At 54.7% G+C, this 17,880-nt stretch overlaps 1 protein-coding gene and 1 pseudogene across 8 annotated transcripts; both read right to left on the bottom strand.

The window, feature by feature from the left end:
• Positions 1–32: 32 nt before the first annotated feature.
• Positions 33–2,791, bottom strand: LOC138993801 (large ribosomal subunit protein eL36-like; annotated as a pseudogene).
• Positions 2,792–3,589: 798 nt separating this feature from the next.
• CD300LG (CD300 molecule like family member g) lies at positions 3,590–17,639 on the bottom strand. Of its 8 annotated transcripts, none has more exons than XM_070394120.1 (8): positions 17,517–17,639; positions 15,022–15,357; positions 12,300–12,398; positions 11,331–11,571; positions 10,594–10,706; positions 8,072–8,121; positions 5,535–5,645; positions 3,590–5,039 (listed from the first exon to the last, which is right to left on the bottom strand). In XM_070394120.1, exons 1-8 carry the CDS (start codon positions 17,557–17,559, stop codon positions 4,926–4,928), a joined length of 1,107 nt encoding a protein of 368 aa, XP_070250221.1. In that variant the 5' UTR covers positions 17,560–17,639; the 3' UTR covers positions 3,590–4,925. The 8 variants fall into 8 exon arrangements, with proteins under 8 accessions (XP_070250221.1, XP_070250224.1, XP_070250225.1 ...); XM_070394123.1 differs by having other exon boundaries at positions 11,331–11,442; positions 17,517–17,638; XM_070394124.1 differs by having other exon boundaries at positions 11,331–11,388; positions 17,517–17,638.
• Between the last annotated feature and the right edge of the window lie 241 nt (positions 17,640–17,880).

The raw sequence follows: 17,880 nt of genomic DNA, 5'->3' as shown, positions 1-17,880 counted from the left end.
TTTTTATTATTTAATTTTTTTATTGATTTCAGAGAGGAAGGGAGAGGGAGAGAGAGATAGAAACATCAATAATGAGAATCATGGATCGGCTGCCTCCTGCATACTCCACACTGGGGATCGAGCCTGTAACCCGGGCATGTGCCCTTGGCCAGAATAGAATCTGAGACCCTTCAGTCCACAGGCCGATACTCTACCCACTGAGCCAAACCAGCTAGGGCAGCGGTTCTCAACTTGTGGGTCGTGACCCCTTTGGGGGTCGAACGACCCTTTCACAGGGGTCGCCTAAGACCATCGGAAAACACATACAATTACATATTGTTTTTGTGATTAATCACTATGCTCTAATTATGTTCAATTTGTAACAATGAAATTGGGGGTCACCACAACATGAGGAACTGTATTAAAGGGTCGCGGCATTAGGAAGGTTGAGAACCACTGGGCTAGGGCATGGGCTGTTTGTGCTGTTTGTCTTCGGTTGGGGTCGGTGGATGGCTTCCGGAGAGGGCGAAAGCAGGGAACACGGCGCAGACGGTTCTGGTATGGATTCTGAGTGACATGTCTTGTGTTCTGTGCTGTCTTCAGAAATTTCCAGTCCCGCCATTCCACACTCCAGCTCCCCCAAGATGCTCTTTCTAAATGATTGTATCCAGTAGCCTGGGAGCGTTCTCAGGGCCAGGGGACTGGGACTCCATGGCTAATCCACTCAGCATCACCTAGAACTTGCTCTGTGGTCTTCAGCAGGTCCCTCTACTTCTCTGGGCCTCAGCAAGCTTTTTTGGTGGGTGGGGAGTGGGGGGTATAGATTGGTAAACCCATGTGGTCCCATCAAGATGGGCAGATCTGCTGCTTTTGCGCCAGGCTTATGGGCTCCACTCAGGTCACTGTGGCACCCCTCCCAGCGGCCAGTGCTGGGTGCCTGTCATATTTTCAAAGTTTTTTAGGTGAAGAGCACCTCACTCTTACTTCACAGGTGCCCCAAAGCACCTCTGAGGGTTTACGGAGGGCACAATGAGGAGGCCACGAGAGGGTCCCTCCAGCTGCTTCAGCTGGTTCACCCCCTGGTCCTTCAGAACATCCTGGGCCTGGGCCTGACCAGCAGTCCCGGCTGTTAGATAGACATGCGCAGAGCAAGGACGATGGGCCAGGTACAGAAACTCAGGGCAGAAAGCTCTGGAGGCCTGGCAAGGGGCAGAACCGGAAAAACAAAAACCTTGTCCCCAGGGTATCCTATCCCCCCCAGCACATCGCTGTCTTATGGTTTAGACCCCCTGACCTTTTCCTCCCGAAAGATAACGTCTAGGCCTCAGTTATATTTCAGATCCAGGCCCAGAAAAGCAGCGAAACTAGACAAGTGACACCTTGGCTGCCTCAGGACCAGCTGCTTTGGCTAATGATCCCTGCCCTGACACCGACCAATCAGTGGAGACCATGACCCTGAAGGAGCACAGCTGGCAAGCTGATGAATATTCCTTGGAGACCCTGCCCTGAGACCTGCCCTAAGATGGTTTCCAGCAGAGAGAGAGAGAGAGAGAGAGAGAGAGAGAGAGAGAGAGAGAGAGAGAGAGAAACATGCTCAGGACAAAGGACCCAAGATGCATACCTGTGCCCTTCCCTTCCCCCTCGTCTTCCCCAACAGGGACATATCTCCTAACCTCTAAGGCAGTGGTCACCAACCTTTCGGACCTCACGGACCACCGGTTGGTGACCCCTGCTGTAAGGGACCCCATGACACAACCGGGAGAGCAATGGGCAGCGGCAGCTCCTCCCGGGCTCACCCCCTGAGCCTGTCTCCAAGGCCCCCTTTTCCCTGACTTCTCAGTGAGCCAGCGCAGCCCCGCTGGGGCTCTCCTGTGGCTTCTTCTATGCCCTTCCTGGTTGCACTGTCCTATGTGTATTTTCGCTGCCATCATGGGCCCAGTACCCTTTGGCTCAGTGCTGTGGAGCCCTGCTCTTTGGATATCTCCATCACCCCCCCACCCCGTCCTCTTTTCCTTAAATAAATTCATTTTTTCTTTATCCTCCATCTGAGAGGGCTTATTTAGCCTGCCCAGGCCTCACCAACTTTAACCTTCCACTGGCAATCATCAGCAGTTTTAGCTGATTACGGCTTGGTCTTTTTTGTGAAACTTTTAGCAAATGACAAGATACACATTACACAAACCTTATAAATTCCAGGGCTAGCTCAAGGCAAAGTTATAAACGACATAAAAGATTACTCTAGGCTAGCCTACCTGCTAGGCTGCATATGCAGGCTAGGTTAGGGGCAGTTCCTCACGCCACACCCACAGGGACGGGGGTAGAGGCTTTGAGAAATGCTGATGGCGAGGCCCTGGTGGGAGTGAACTTGGTTCTGCCATTTCAGGAAGCTGTGTTGAACAACCACAAAGAAAACCTAACTTCCGTGGCTGAACGCCTTTTTTTTTTTCCTGAACAGGTTTTATCACACACGGGGGATGGGGCTCCGTCCTTCTCGGCTGCTGTCCTCCTCGTGGCTGCGAGGACATTGCTCAGCCCCTCTCTCTTCCTCTTGGCGTGGATGTGTGTCCCCACCCTTTTCTTGATAAATTGCAGGGCCCCCTTGTCCTTCGAGACCTTGAGCATCTCTACGGTGGGTGCACTGCTCGCAGGGGCAGAGCCACACACCTCTTAGATCGTGTCCTGCAGGAACCTGGTGTGTGTGGTGAGGCACCTGCAGCAGCCGCTCACACTTTTGGTCACCTTGTGGCCCTTGTGGAGACCCACGGCCATGGGGGAGCACAGAGCCACGGCAGAGGCCCTGGGGTCAACGGCGGTGGATCCCCCCCCCCCCCCCCCCGCCCCCCAGACCAACTAACCTGCTGAACGCCTTTTTGAGAAGAAAGGGGTTGTTGGGCCATATTGTAGCCAGAGAAGGGCCAGGCCCTGAGCATGAGGTCTGAACCGCCAACAGCGTGATTCGGGCGGGAAGGCAACGTGTCCCCCATCCTGGAGTCCACGAGCGTTTTTCCATATTTTGTTTTGGGGAAGAAAGATGCAGTTTGTTTGGACAGAATTTACATTGGCTACAGAAGGCGGCTGAGATAAGGTGAAGCAGGGACAGTTCTGTGATAGGAGCTCCTTCTGGGGAAGGAAGAAATATTCGCTTCTTTTGATTGGTTTCTGGCAACAGTCCAAAACATTCGTTCATATGCAGGATGCGGTGATGTCTGGGGTCAGCTGGTCGATGCCCGGAGGTTGACTCAAAGCTCCAAAAACATTCAGGAATGTCAGCAGTCTTTTGTCAGTTGGCCCACAGCTATTAATTGGTTAATTAACTCACCACTACTAGTATAATAATTCACTGGTTAATTATTCCTGTCTCTTTTGCTCACTCTCCTGCCTGCTGTAATTTAATTTGGAACATCTCAGAATTGTTCTTTTGTCAGCTGTTTAGTGATAGGTATTAGCAAACTTCAAAAATATTCATGCCCTATGACCCGGCACTTTCACAGACGCAAATCCTTCTGAAGGAAATCTCCAGGCGCAGATAAAGCCTTGCGCAAAGCACAAGTGGAAAATGGTTATCTAGTGGAAGAGAACAATGAAATTAAAGCACCCTGACATGGCGAAATATGACACAGCTGATAAACACTTTATTTATAAAAGGTCTGTAAAAACATGGAGAAATGCTTATCTGCAATAATAGTGAAGTGGGAAAAGCAGGATATGAAGTTGTATATGCAAAATGATCTGTAAAAGAACACCAGCAAAAGATGCGGAGAAAAAAGACTGAAGCACAATACAACGAACTGCAGTGAGGAGGGTCTCTGGGTAGCGGTGAGAAGAGGAATGACTTATTTTCTTCTTTTTCCCTCCAAGTTTTGTATATGGGGCAAGCTATCCCCTCTCCACCCCCTACCCCCCATCCCCAATTTCACTGTAAAAAAAAAAAGAAGAAAGAAAAGTAATAGTAGCCCAGGGGCCAGACCCAGGGTCACCTTGAGGTTCCCCATAGGTTCCTGCCCTAAACCCTTCCTCTCCCATTTTAGAGACCCACCTGCACCAGCGGTTTCCTGCCCCTCACCCCAACCCCTCACCAGCACCCATAGGCAATTAACTCTTTCTCGACAAGGAAGGAGCCAGGCTTGTCTCCATCCTTCCTCCAAAGCCTGGAATGAATGCCTGGCTGGGTGGGGGGATCAGAGAGGCGACTCCCTGCCTCCCAGTGTGTACCTGCCCTGGGCTGACCTCAGGCAGGAAAGCCTCCCGCTGGGTCATGGTTCCTGGGCAGAGCATCCCTATGGGGCAGGTGGAAGACCCCACATTCCAAACGTAAGTACTGAGCGTTCAGGGTGCTCAGGGTTCTCCACCTGAGATCGCCAGGTACTTGTTGGAAATCCCGAGTCCTGGGCCCAGCCCCAGGGCCGGCTTGGAAGGATGGGATGGAGCCCAGGAATCACCTTTCTAAGCAGCTTCCTGAGGCCTGGGATGCCGTGGTTCACAGCTGCACGCGGAGAAATCACAACTGGTCTAACCCCGCAGCAGGCCCCCTCCTCCCTCCAGCTTATGCAGGAGCGAGTGGTGCTGAGTCTGAGGATGGAGGGAAGGGAGGAGCTGGTGGGGTCTGGAGGGGGCGGAGGGGAGCCTGCTGCTGGGTCCAGGCCCAGGGGATTGCCTGCTCCAGGTACACGCAGACCAGGTCTTCTGAGCCCTGCCTGGCCCTGGCGAGGGCCGGGGGATGTGACCGTGCTGGGGAGGTCCTGTCCCCGCTGGAACTGCGGGCCCCTCGGCAGGCTGGCACAGGCGTCCAGCCAGGCTGGGGCAGCAGGAGAGCCCGGGAGCCTGCAGAGGCCCGGGGCCTGGCGGGGGAACTCTGAGGCCATGGCCCAAAGCTTATTGCAACTCGCGTAAATCCAGCCACTCCAGGTCACGGTTGCGGCAGGCCTGGCCCGGAGGGCGTCCAGTGGCTAGACTGGGATGAACACGGAGGATCTGAGCTCCTCCTCGGACGTGTGAAGGGGAGGCCCTGGCTTCGCCTCACCCGCCGGGTCCTGGAAGGAGGCCTCCTCTTCCTTCAAAGCCTGCAAAGACAGCGGTGGGGTTGGAAGCAGAGCGCAATGGGGGTGGGGGCGGAGGGGGGGGGTATGGATCTGCGCCACTTCTGGTCCACCCCAGAGCCTCTCCCACAGCTCCAGGCCTCTGTCCATCCACGGGGGCACAGGAACTAGCAACTTCTCCCCAGAATCTCCAGGCTTTGACTCACCGCCTCCCCCCCCACCCCCAGCCCTCCCTCCACCCCCTGAGGGAGCCCAGGCCAGGCTATGGCTTTAGATGCTGGAATCCTGCCAGCCCCCAGCTCTTTAAGCCAGTGGTCACCAACCGGTGGTCTGTGAGGTCCGAAAGGTTGGCGGCTGCTGGTTTAAGCTGTGATTCCCAACAAGCGAGTCAAGAATGTTCCGGATGGGAAAAGGAAATAAGGCCAAGAGCTCTGGCTCCAAGTGGAGCGGCCGAGGCCTGTGGTTATGAGAGGGTAGGTGGGTGCATGGGGGGGCGGAGTTTGAGGGCCGTGTCCACACCTGGCTTGGGCGCCGGATCTCCGTGTAGGGGCTGGCGGAGGGCTTGGGGCCGGCTCGAGGCCCAGGGGGTGCTGCGAGGTTGACCACAGCGTACTCCGGGCCCAGGCGGTTCTGAAACAGAGACTTGGTCAGAACAGCCTGTTCTTGGCAGCAGGGCTGGTCTGTGAAGGGAAACGCAGGAGGGGTGGGCAAGGGGAGAACATGGGCTGTGAAGTCAGTCCCTGCGTCCCATTTCCTCTGTCGCAGTGGGACCTTGGGCAAGACACCTAACCTTCCCAAGACTCAGTTTCCCAAGCTGTAAAATGGGGATAAGAATTTTTTCCTCAGCGTCATAATGACTCTTCATGATAATGTTTTATCACTCAGCAACGGGGGACTCCTGCAACGATGAATTTGTTTTCATGATTGTTATTTCTAGCTTTGGCTGCAGGTTCTTTGTAATAGGCTCAGAGAGAGCAGAATCGGACATCTCAAAGATGCACCCAATAACCAAGAGCATGAGAAGAATTCTCCAGAGATCGTAAGTCTGAGCAACCCCTCCTGGATCAGATGAAGAGACTGAGGCCCAGGGAAGAGAGGTGGGCGGTCCAGCGGAGACCGGGACTCCCCAACACGTTCACATGGAGAGATGGGCGAGTTCCATAACCTCGCTAAGTAAGCCCCAGTCTTCCCCTCTGACAGGGTTAGAGTTGGGAAAGTGTGAGATGAGACCATCCAGAAAGCGGGAGCTCCTCTCTTTGGCTTCAGGGCCCATCAGGCCATGAGACTCCTGGCCAGGCACCTCAGGACAGCTGTGCCCCTGAGAGACTTGGCCAGGGGCCTCGACCAGCTCCAGCCTGTGCTCTGCCCAGAGGCTAGGACCCGGGAGCAGGAAGTGGAGGGGCCTGGCATCCCAACCTGAGGACCCAAAGATATTTTTTTCATCGATTCTCAGAGAGAGAGAAAGAGTGGAATGGAGCGGGAGAGACAGAGAAAGAGAGAAACATCAATGTGAGAGACACGTTGACTGCAAAACTGAGACCTTCAGTCCTCCGGCTAATGCTCTGAGCACTGAGGATCACCGCCAGGGCAAACCTCCAACCTGTCAACTCCACCTCCAGACTCTGCTCAAAAGGACAGAAGCCAGAGAAAAGCAGAAGTTTTCGGCTGGTCCCATTCACAGGATCTGGCCTCCGACCCTCTTGGGAGACCTGTTCCATCCTCCTAACAAAGCCCCCCACCCCCCCACCCCCCAACTCCTCTGCTCATGGCCCAGCGCACCTCCCACAGGTGCAGGGGCAGGAGGCAGAGCAGGCGGCCTTCCCAGTGTGGGCTGGACAGCAGCAGAGCAGGGACCGGCCTGGGGCAGGCTCTCCCCACAGCAGCGGCAGGGGGTGGGGGGTGTCCTCTCTCCTCCCCAGCTCCTCTCAGGCATTGGGTGGGAGTGAGCCCCAGGAGGATTAGCCTGGAGGCCGGCTCCGCAAGTGGCCAGTGGCAGCCCCTGCCCATCTCCTTGACCTTTCCCTCACTCCTGTCCACCACCTTTAGCCTTGTAGCGTTTCCTGAGACAACAACAGCTGCTTCCTAAGCCACGCCCAGTACCCCATTCCCGCCCCCGCCCCAGCCCCTCCGGAGAGGGATCAGGCCTGAGGCTTTTGTCTTTGCTGGCGCCAGGAAAGAAGGCGGAGCAGCCCCTTTCCTGCCCCCAAGTTTAGGGAATCCATTGAGTGGAGGCATCTCAGTAAACAGCCGAGGGAGGAGGGGGTGGGTGAGGCAGGTGGGGCTTTGGTTTCCTGAACCCGTGATTCCGCAGCCCTCTCCTTCCGTGGAAAGGGACGTTCTCTCTGCAGGGGTCAGGGAAGGGCCAGGGCAGGTTCCCCTCTCCAGGAAGATGGGCAAGTTACCCCCATTCCTTCTTCCCCTTGGCTCCCAGAGCACCACCTTCAGGCTGTGTCTCAGAGCCAAGAAAATGCTCAGAGAAAACAGTAGGGTGTTCTGAAAAGAGGAGAGATGGGAGATGAGAAATTTGGGTCCAGTTCTCTGTTTGGGCCACCACTTGCTGTGTGACCTTGGGCAAGATGTTGGCCCTCTCTGGGCCTCAGTTTACTCTTCTGCAAACGCAGACTGGAGCCTGTAGTTGTGCCGTCAGAATCCACAGGGGCCCATCCCTAGAGGTTGCAGGTGGGAGAGGATATTTTTTCTGACACGACCTGCCCACCAACCCCAGGAGTTCTGGAAGGGGGTGTGCACCCAACTTAGAGGAAGGCTGGACTAGATGATCTCAAAGGCCCGCTCTGGATCCAGCTCCGATCTTCTCTGATTAGAAAAGGGGGAGGAGAGGAGGGTGCTGGGCTTGGGGAAGAGCCCTGCCTGGCCCCGGGTGAGGAAGAAGGCTGTCAGCTCACAGCCTGAAGGGCTCGTCTTGGGCTCAGAGATTCCCTGGAGGTGGGAAGCCATCCCTGCCTCGAGGTCAGCCATGGAGGACCAGGTAGATGTGGAGTCGGAGCCCTGCAGAGTCTGAGGGTCCGAGCTTGGCCTCTGTCTGCTTCCTGACTTACCAAGTGTGAGAGGTGGACCTTCTCATTCTGTGTCTTCGGGTCCAGTTGAACTGAAAGAGATCAGAAGGAGCACCTTGAGGCCAGGAGTAGCCAGGAGTAGCCTGCAGCTGCTCCCACAGAGGTGGACTGGCCTCCCTGCATCTTTGGGCAGGGGCTTCCTAGAGGGAGTTGGCAGGCAGGTTGGGCAGAAATGCCCCTTCTAGCTCAGCCCCTTGGCAATGAGTGGGCCTTTGGAGATCAGTATATGGAAGTCTCCTCATGTGGGCCAGAGCCAGGCTGGGGAAGTAAAATTCTGTGTGCTAAAGCCATTGCTTCTTTTTTGAATCCTCACCCAAAGAGTGAGAATACTTTTTCCACTGATATTTAGAGAGAGTGGGAAGGATGGGGGAGGGGAAGAGAGAGACACATCAATGTGTTAGACACCATCAATTGGTTGCCTCCTGCCCACATCACAACCCGGGGTGGGGATTGAACTTGCAACCACGATATGTGCCCTTGACCAGGAATCGAATCAGAGACCCTTCGGTTCATGGGCCGACACTCTAACGCGGAGCAAACCAGCCAGGGCTAAAATCATTGCTTCTTAAACCTCAGTGTGCCTACAGGGCCCCAGGAAATGTTATCAAATGCAGATTCTAATTCAATAGACTGGCCCTGGGGCCTAAGAGTCGGCATTGCTACCAGGCGACCAGGAGAGGTCACGGCTGCTAGCTGGGGACCACAACTGGAGAGGCAAAATGCTAAGAGGTTCTGAGGCTGTGGCCAGGAATGCTCCCACCTGTATGCTCCTCCCGGACTCCTCTGTGGGGATTTGGGGACATGGGCAGAGCTGACATTCCTTCCTGGGGCCGCACAGGGAGGAGCTGGGAGGCAAGCCCAGGATGTCCCCTTGGCCAGTGGCCATCTGCACAGGGACAACACTGCCAGTTTGCAAAGTGCTTTCCCAAACATCTTCCTGTCTCCACTACTTCCTAGCTGTGCAAGCACAGGGCCTCAGTCTCTTTCCCTGCATAATGGGAGTACTTGCATTAAGTAGGTCCTAACTCCACAGCACTGGGGAGATGAAAGGAGATAAAAGCAACGTAAGCTACACAACGATGCCTGGCACCTGGTGGTTTCTATGACTGTTATTTCAGTTATTATCTGTGCTGTCCAACCCGGGAGCCACGGGCCACATGGCCACTGAGCGCTGGAAGTGTGACTCTGAATTACACCAGGTTTCAAAGACTCAATATGAAAAAATGAATGTAGAATATGTATCATTAATATTTTTATCTTGTTTCCATGCTGAAATGATCGCATTTTGGTTATGGCGTGTTAAATAAAGTGTATGATTAAAATTAACTTCACTAGTTTATTGTTTTCATGTGACTATTAGAAGAATTGCAAATCAGATATGTGGCTTGTATAATATTTCTTCTGGACATATATCTGTGATCTGAAGAAGTCGAGGCTCAGGAAAGTTAGATGAGTCCCCCCAGGTCTCACAGCTAAAAAGATGGGCCCTGATTGGTTTGGCTCAGTGGATAGAGTGGGTCCCAGGTTCGATTCTGGTCAAGGGCATGTACCTTGGTTGCAGGCACATCCCCAGTAGGGGGTGTGCAAGAGGCAGCTGATTGATGTTTCTCTCTCATCAATGTTTCTTTTTTTTTTTTTAAATATATTTTATTGATTTTTTACAGAGAGAAAGGGAGAGGGATAGAGAGTTAGAAACATCGATCAGCTGCCTCCTGCACACTCCCTACTGGGGATGTGCCTGCAACCAAGGTACATGCTTTTGACTGGAATTGAACCTGGGACCCTTGAGTCCGCAGGCCGACGCTCAATCCACTGAGCCAAACTGGCTAGGGCTCTCATCAATGTTTCTAACTCTCTATCTCTCTCCCTTCCTCTCTGTAAAAAATCAATAAAATATACTTTAAAAAGAAAAAGATGGAAGACCTGGGATTTGAAGCCACGCCTCCACAGAAGCTGAGCACCTCCAGAGACCCAGCGGCCACAATGTATGTGACACTCAAGTTCAAGTGCTGGGTCCAGCCTTCCCCCCATAGTCAGTCCTCACACAGGAGCCGGACCGGCAGAGACTGAACATGGATTCTCGGGGAAGACATGTTTGGCACCAGGGACCAAACATCTAGTCAGTCCCAAAGGACCCCAATCTCCACTGCCAGCCCCAGGAGACACGTTCAGCCGGGTCCGCACTTGCCAGCAGTTACCCGGATGTCAGTAACTGTGTGCAATTACGTACGAACCCCCAAGAACAATAGGGAGGGAAGCGACTGATGACCTCGGATGCACGTGAGCAAGCCGAGAGCCCCGCTCTCACTCTCACTCCCCCAATAGAATTACCTTTTTCCTAATGCCGGCGGCCCTGTGGCTCCCTCAGAAGGCACTCGTGATGCCCGTATCTCAGACAGACACACTGCGCCACAGGGCTTCCCTGGGGTGATGGTGGGAACAGCTGGTCTCAGCAAGGTCCCCGCCTGAAAGCCTCCCACCCACTCCCGTCTACCTGTGCTCACCTTCCTTCCTGCACCGGAGCACGCACCTGCCGACGACAGCCAGGCCCGCGGCCAGCAGGAGGACCAGCAGCACTAGGACCGGCACCAGGATGCGGGCCTTTGAGTGGGACGCCCTGCAGAAGGTGCCCAGGGGCTGTCACCAGCCAGCAGCAGCACGCTGTGCACCCGACATTCCTATTCTGAATCCCAGCCATGTCCCTTGTCTTTCCCAAGGAGAGCAGAGGGCACCAGGGACCAAACACTAGTCAGTCCCAAAGGACCCCAATCTCCACGGTCCCCCCCCAGGCGACACTTCAGCTGGGTCTGCAGTTACCCGATGTCAGTAACTGCGTGCAGCTATGCATGAACCCCCAAGAACAGTCCTGCAGGCGTGGACTCCCGTTGGGTGGGGAAAATGTTTTTGTTCCCTATTTTCATGCTTGGCACAGGGCCCAGTGCAAAGCGTACAGGCAAAAGCTACTGCACTGGGGTGGCTTCCCTGAGGCTGGGGCAGGGAGAGGGGTGGGACTGCGAGTCCAGGGCAACAGGGCTGCTGGCCCCTGTAGGGCAGGTGGCTCACTGCTCAACGGCCCTGCTGAGGGGGGAGTGAGGGCTGAGTCTGCCCTCACTGCCTCCAGCTGTGGCCATGGCCAGAGCTGTCTTCACCTGGAGGAAGGAATGTTAGGTTCTCCTTTGCTCACAGACTCCTTCCGGTTTGGGGATGGCCTGCTAGGTGACCTTGGTCCCCTGGAGCTCACCTGGACGTGGGGTCTTCCGTAGAGGTGGAGTCCAGGTACGTGGAAGGCCGAGAGGTCCCTGCATGAGGAGAGGTGGCTCTGTGAAGGGGGGGCTCTTCGTTCGGAGCGGTCCCTGTGTACGGAGAGGTTCCTGTGTATAGAGAGGTTCCTGCGGGCTCGGGCGGGGACGTCCCTGTGAATGGAGAGGCCTCGGCCTCTGTCTTCCCCTGCTTGGTGACTGTCGGGTGGACACCAGGAGAAGCTACAAGTCCAAAAGCAATGCCTCAGCACCTTCCCTGGCCCCTGCATCCCATCCCCAGACCGCTGAGCCTTGACCCCTGACCCCTCCCGTCTCCTCCCCTCCCCTCCCCTCCCCTCCCTGGGACCAGTTTCTCAGAACACCCCCAGGTAAAGGGCACCCCAGGAAGCAAACAGAGGCCTAGCTAAAGCCGTGTTGAGCAAGCCCCACACCTGTGCGCAGTCTCCAGCCGTTTTTGTGCCCGCAGCCTGTTCTCTGTGGGGAGGCGCACACCCCACCCCCACCTCCAAGACCCAGTCTAGTGACCACTTGGTAGATGCCTTCCTGCCCTCCCCCTACAGTCCTGGCCAATTGTCACCTCTGCTCTCACGTGAAAGTCCTCCTGTCACCATCACTTGCCCACCCCCACCACCTAGGTCTCAATAGTCCTTGATCTGTAGGGTGGTAGGGACAGGCCCAGAGGTCAGGCAAAAGGCCCACCTCTCCTGCTCGCCCCTCAGACCCCCTAAAACACAGGGAAGCTCTGCCTGCAGGCTGTCTGCTTCCTGGCTCTGCTGCTTCCTGTGTGACCTTGAGCCAATGACCTAACCCTGCGGAGCCTCCCATTGCTCAGCTGACAATCACGCTCCCAGGATGTGGGGCCACACAGCGCAGTGTCCGACACCAGGCCGGCACCCACTGGTTGTTTCTCTACAAAGGGGCCGAAGAGGGGCAGGAACCCATGCACTCACTCGATGCTGGGGGCTGGGTTTGCCAAGCTTTGGCCTTGGGCTGGAGGCTTGTAGCAAGAGGCTGGAAGGAGGGGGTGGGGGAGGGAGGACAGCAGGGACCTAGAGGAGAGGAAAGGCTGGTCTCAGGGAGGCAGGGATCACTGCTCTGAGCCAGATTTCCTGCCTTGGGAGCAGCCAGCAGCGTTCCCACCCCCTCCCCCCATCTCTGCGTTCCCACCCGCTCCCCCATCTCTGCTCAGCGCATCGCCACCTCTCCCCCTCAGCCACTCAGGGGCCACGGATGGCCGATTCCAGCAGATTGCTGGCCTTTTGCTCCTGCAGGCCCTTGGCCTCCACTTAGCGCAGACCTTGAACTTCCCTTGTCCCCCACTGCCCACCAGCCTTTTCCAGGCTGCCCTTCACACCGATGCCAGTTTTGTCTCTAAAATATCTATGGGACCCCATCACTTTCTACTTTAGAGCAGTCAGGGACACCCCATGGCCCATAAGCTGAAATTCAAATGTTTTCTCATGCCTTTCAAGGCCTTTTAAACTCAGGCTTCAACCCACTGTGCCAACTTCACCTCTTCCCCATCCCGTGGGCCAACCATGCATTTACCCTCCAGTCCCATCTAAGCTAGCCGCCTGCCTGCTTCCATGCCTTGGACTTGCTGTTCCTGTGTGCCCTGCCTTTCCTTCCCATCCCTACCTAACTCACCAAGCACCAGCTCAAAAGTCAGCTCCTCCACAACACCTTCCCTGAGAGGAGCCAATCCTTTATTCTTCGTGTACCCACAGCACCCTGTGCATGGCGCCCATGGAACTAATACTCCATTTGTGGCAATAACTCATTTATGGGGTCTAGCCTGGGACTCCCCACTAGGCTGGGACTTCCCCAGGGCAGAATGCCTAGCACAGTAAGCAGAAACCTACCGGGCCAAGCTCCCAGCAGCCACCGAGCTCCCCGCCTCCCCCCGTCCATCAGGCACCTCCTTTCTGACTTGTATGCCATCCTGGACTCTTCGCTCCCCACCATTTTCTATTGTTATCTAGGGCAGTTTTTCTCCACATTTTCTGAGTAAATGATCAAATCTGCAGATAAAGAATATTTTTCTTTCCCTTTCCACTATGTGTCCTTCTCAATCGTGCCCCATTTCATTGCCTGGGGCCTCCAGGTAATGGTGAATAGTGGTGATGGTGGCGGGCATCTTGCCTTGCGCTGACCTGCCTAGAAGTCCTTCTAACGCTCTGCCGTACTCTGTGGTGTGCAGACACGCACGCTGGCTCGTGAGAGCTAAAACGTAGCTTTTCGGGAATTTTGTGAGCTGGTTGTTAAACTGCTGGTGACTGGAAATTGGCCATGGCAGGGGCATTTACACCACAGAAATGGGCAAACACTACAAGCGGAGTTTCCCCCGCCATTCGTTATGTACCTTCACCAGCCCACCACTGCCATTAGCTTTCCTTATTTTCAATATCCCAACCGTCGTCAGAGCGAGGCCAGCAGGGTCTGGTACAGGAGGGTAATACAATGAAAACAGTAGAGCTCAGATATAGGATTAGAATAAAGACCCACGGATGAGGGGGCTCTGGCAGTGGGGATGGACCTGGGTGGGATGGGTCCCAGCTCTGGGGCCAGGAGAGGGAAAGAGCAGATTCCAAAGCCAGAAATGACCTGCTTTTGACTCCTGGCTCCACCACTTCCTGCCAGGAGACCCCGGGCAAATCGTTTGGTCTCTCGGAGGCTCCGTCCCCTTATGTGACATGCGATACAAAGACCTACCTCCCCCTTACTGACCTGCAGCCTGGGCTGCCCGCTCCCCTGGGCCCTCTCTGGCTGCTTCTCCTCCTCGGCTCAGCAGGTCCAGGTGGGGTTCCGGGCACTCAGAGAGGTGCTCATCCCCAGCCAGAGCCCCAGGGCGCCAGCCCCAGCCCCCTAATGTTTCTGAGCTCAACTAGCCCCTCTGAGGCTGGTTGCCAGGCACTCCGCACACCTGTTCCTGGGGCTGCACCATCTGGGAAGAGGAGGCGAGAAGGAAGAGCCGAGGGAGCTACACGAGGTGAGGCCTGTGTGGCCATGGCTTAGGCCAGCAGTTCTCAACCTGTGGGTCGCGACCCCTTTGGCGGTCGAACGACCCTTTCACAGGGGTCGCCTAAGACCATCCTGCATATCAGATATTTACATGACGATTCATAACAGCAGCAACATTACAGTTATGAAGTAGCAACGAAAATAGTTTTATGGTTGGGTCACAACATGAGGAACTGTATTAAAGGGCCAGAAGGTTGAGAACCACTGGCTTAGGCCATGTGTGGGGAGGGCCCCGGAGGCAGTGACGAGGGGCCCGGCCTGAGGAATCCTCTGGACTCTCTCTGACTCCAGGGAGGGAGGGAGGCGATCTTTTTTATTGCCCCAGCCGTGGCAATCTCTCCCACATCTGGGCAGAGAGGAAGGGCACTGAGCCTGGTGTTGGACAGACCTGGGTTCGGTGCTGCTCTGCCACCTCCTAGTGGCATAACCTTGGGCAGCAAGAGTGAGAGGACATCTGAGGCTCAGGCGCCAACCTCTGCGCCCCAAACGCCGATGCGCTTTTGACCTGTGTGGTTTCACCGAGTCCTTGAGACACACTCCCATGAGGCATAGCACCCTCTGTGCTGGGGGAACTGTGTCCATTACCGACCCACCCTCTCCTTGCCCTCGGCATCTCCCGTCCTCCCGCCAGGGAAGGAAGACATTGCTTACCTGGCAGGACCAGCAGAGAGACCAGGAAAGCCTCGTCAATGCCCAGGATGGTGACGCCGCACCAGTAGTCCCCCGAGTCCTGCAGGGTGAGCTCCCTCAGGGTCACGTTGAGCGTGAGCTTCTGGGGGTCGTCTTGGATGGACACCCTGCCCTCTGTCCTCTCCTGGCCATCTTCTCGCGTGTAGATGATGCCCGAGCAGCGGGAGACGAAGATCCCGCCCTTCCTGCACCAGTATTTCTTGTGCTCCCGCAGCTTCTCCTCGTAGGTGCACTGCAGGGACACAGTGTCGCCTTCGAATCCTCTGATTTTCTTCGGCCCCATCAGAGCTTCATAACCTGAAACCACAGCAGGGACAGAGGTCAGAATTCCCCGGATTCAAGCACCAGGGTCAAGACCAGAGGTTGTTCTCAATCACCCCTTTCTGGGGGCAGCCCTGTCGGAGCTGGTACTCCCCACCCACCAGGGGACCTTGGGGCCGGGCTGTTGAAATATAGATATTTCTATATAATTGTTTCCCTAAACCTGACACATTAAAGGATTATGGGGAAGGGGAGCTCTAGCTTCAGACAGCCTGGAGTTTGCATCCCAGCACTGCCACTTCGTAGCTGTGTGACCTTGAGGAAGTTGCTTGGCCTCTCTGGGCCTCTGAGTGTTCTCATCGATAGGTAATGACAATATCTTTTTGTTGTTGTTGTTGAAAAGAATTACTTTTATTGATAGACATACTAACCCAAGGGCAAGCATTTATCTACAAAATCCCCTGTTTGTAGAGGTCCATGCAAAAGCAGCCTCCTGGCCTGTCACAATGAGCTGCTCCAGGTGGAGTCTGGAGAGGTGTGATCGCGGCCGAAACCCAGGGAATTCTGCGGCCTCTGGAGAGTCCCCCACAGCACAGGGCAGTGCCAAGTGAGGACTTGGTCATGGGGGTCCCTGACCTCCTGCTCAAATAGGAGAAGGTGGTTGAGTGGCTCCTCTCCTCCTATAGACTTTTGGAGTCTGCCTGGGTGTCTAACAAGTGGTCATATTAATAACTGGAGACTCAGATTTAAAGGCGGGGCTAAAACTAATAATCAACGAGAAGGCAGGATACAAAAGCATACATCCTGAATGATCTGTTTGTTTGTTGTTTAAGAAAAAATACTTTTAATACTCACACAGGCAGCCAATTAACATTGGTTAGCTCGGTCGGTGACATTTTCTCCACAATGTGCACTATGTAATTTGTTCTTTTAAAATATTATTATTTTATTTTCTTTCCTTTTTTAAAAATATATTTTATTGATTTTTTTTTTACAGAGAGGAAGGGAGAGGGATAGAGAGTTAGAAACATTGATCAGCTGCCTCTTGCACACTCCCTATTGGGGATGTGCCTGCAACCAAGGTCCATGCCCTTGACCGGAATCAAACCTGGGACCCTTTAGTCTGCAGGCCGACGCTCTCTCCACTGAGCCAAACCGGTTACGGCTTATTGTATTTTTCCATTGCAGTTTACATTCCATATTATTTTTATTAGTTTCATGTGTTCAGCATGGTGGTGGGACAGCCATACACCTTACAAAGTGCTCCCCCCGCTAGTTCCAGTCCCCACCTGGCCCTGTGCACAGTTATCACGATATTATTGACTATATTCCCTGTGCTGTCCTTTACGTACCAGGGACTATTTCGTAGCTGCCAATCTGTACTTCTGAATCCCTCCACCCTTTTCACCCAGTCCTCCCTCCCTCCTCCCTCTGGCAACCATCAGTCTGTTCTCTGCATCTATGAGTCTGTTTCAATTTTGTTTCTTTGTTTCTTTTGTTCTTTAGATTCCACATATAAGTGAAATCATACGGTGTTTGTCTTCCTCTGACTGACTGACTTCACTGAGCATAAGACCCTCTAGGCCCACCCATGCTGCCCCCAATGGTAAGACTTCATTCCCGGTTAACGTAAGATGTTATCACATGTAAGACACACTACCATTTTACGTACTACTAAGAAAAACATTGTCATTCGAACAGCTGGCATCACTTACAAAATGCATCCTGATTTTTGATGTTAGAAGGTTAAAAATAAAACAGGTCTGTGAGTTGATGAAATGTGAAAATTGCCTCTCAGGGTTCTTGTGAGTTTAGCAGCAGTTCAAGAAATATTTGCTGAGTTTAAGGTGGCAACTGTATGGGGGATGTCTGATCTGCCTCCAGGCTTGGCTCCGAGAGGGAAAGTGATGAGAGAGGCAAAGCTTCTCACAGCCACACAGACGCGGAGAAGCTGGAACCCCAAGTCAGGGACAACACCCGGCTCTGGGTTCCAGAACCAGCAAGTGCCGCCCTCTGAGGGCTGAGGAGGCTGAGGCGGCTGAGGAGGACGGGGTGGGGTGATGCCTGGAAGGATCTGGCAGGGCTGGTCACAGCCGTGCATAGCAGGAAAGAAAATGCCGGTTCGGGGATCCTCTCTCTGCAGACTCACAGCCTCAGCCCCACATCCCTCCACTACGCCCTCTGCCCCATCTCACCTGGGAGCAGGAGGCAGCCCCACAGCAGGACCAGGGGCCTCATGGTGGGCACAGGACACGCAGGAGCACACGCGGGTGAACTGGGAGCGCCTCTTGGGAGCACATGAGCTTTAACTTCCTCCAGATGAGTGGGATCCAAACGAGGAAGGGAGGGGAGGGGCCCTGTGGGTCACCCCTGGGCACCCAGCCCAGGGATCTGCCTTTGCCATTCAATCTAATTACCTCCCTCCCCGCCTTAGCCCCTGCACACACCCCCGCACCCCCCCACCCCCGCCTAAAATATCCCACGAGGGCACTTCTCCCAAACCCTGCCCCTTCCCAGGAGTCTTAGCCATGCCCACAGCCATACACCTAAGGGGGTCTG

This window comes from Myotis yumanensis, unplaced genomic scaffold, assembly GCF_028538775.1.
Source record: "Myotis yumanensis isolate MYYU_CA2020_CCGP unplaced genomic scaffold, mMyoYum1.0.hap1 SCAF_16, whole genome shotgun sequence".
Classification (NCBI taxonomy): domain Eukaryota; kingdom Metazoa; phylum Chordata; class Mammalia; order Chiroptera; family Vespertilionidae; genus Myotis; species Myotis yumanensis.
This window is presented reverse-complemented; position numbering and strand designations above follow the sequence as displayed.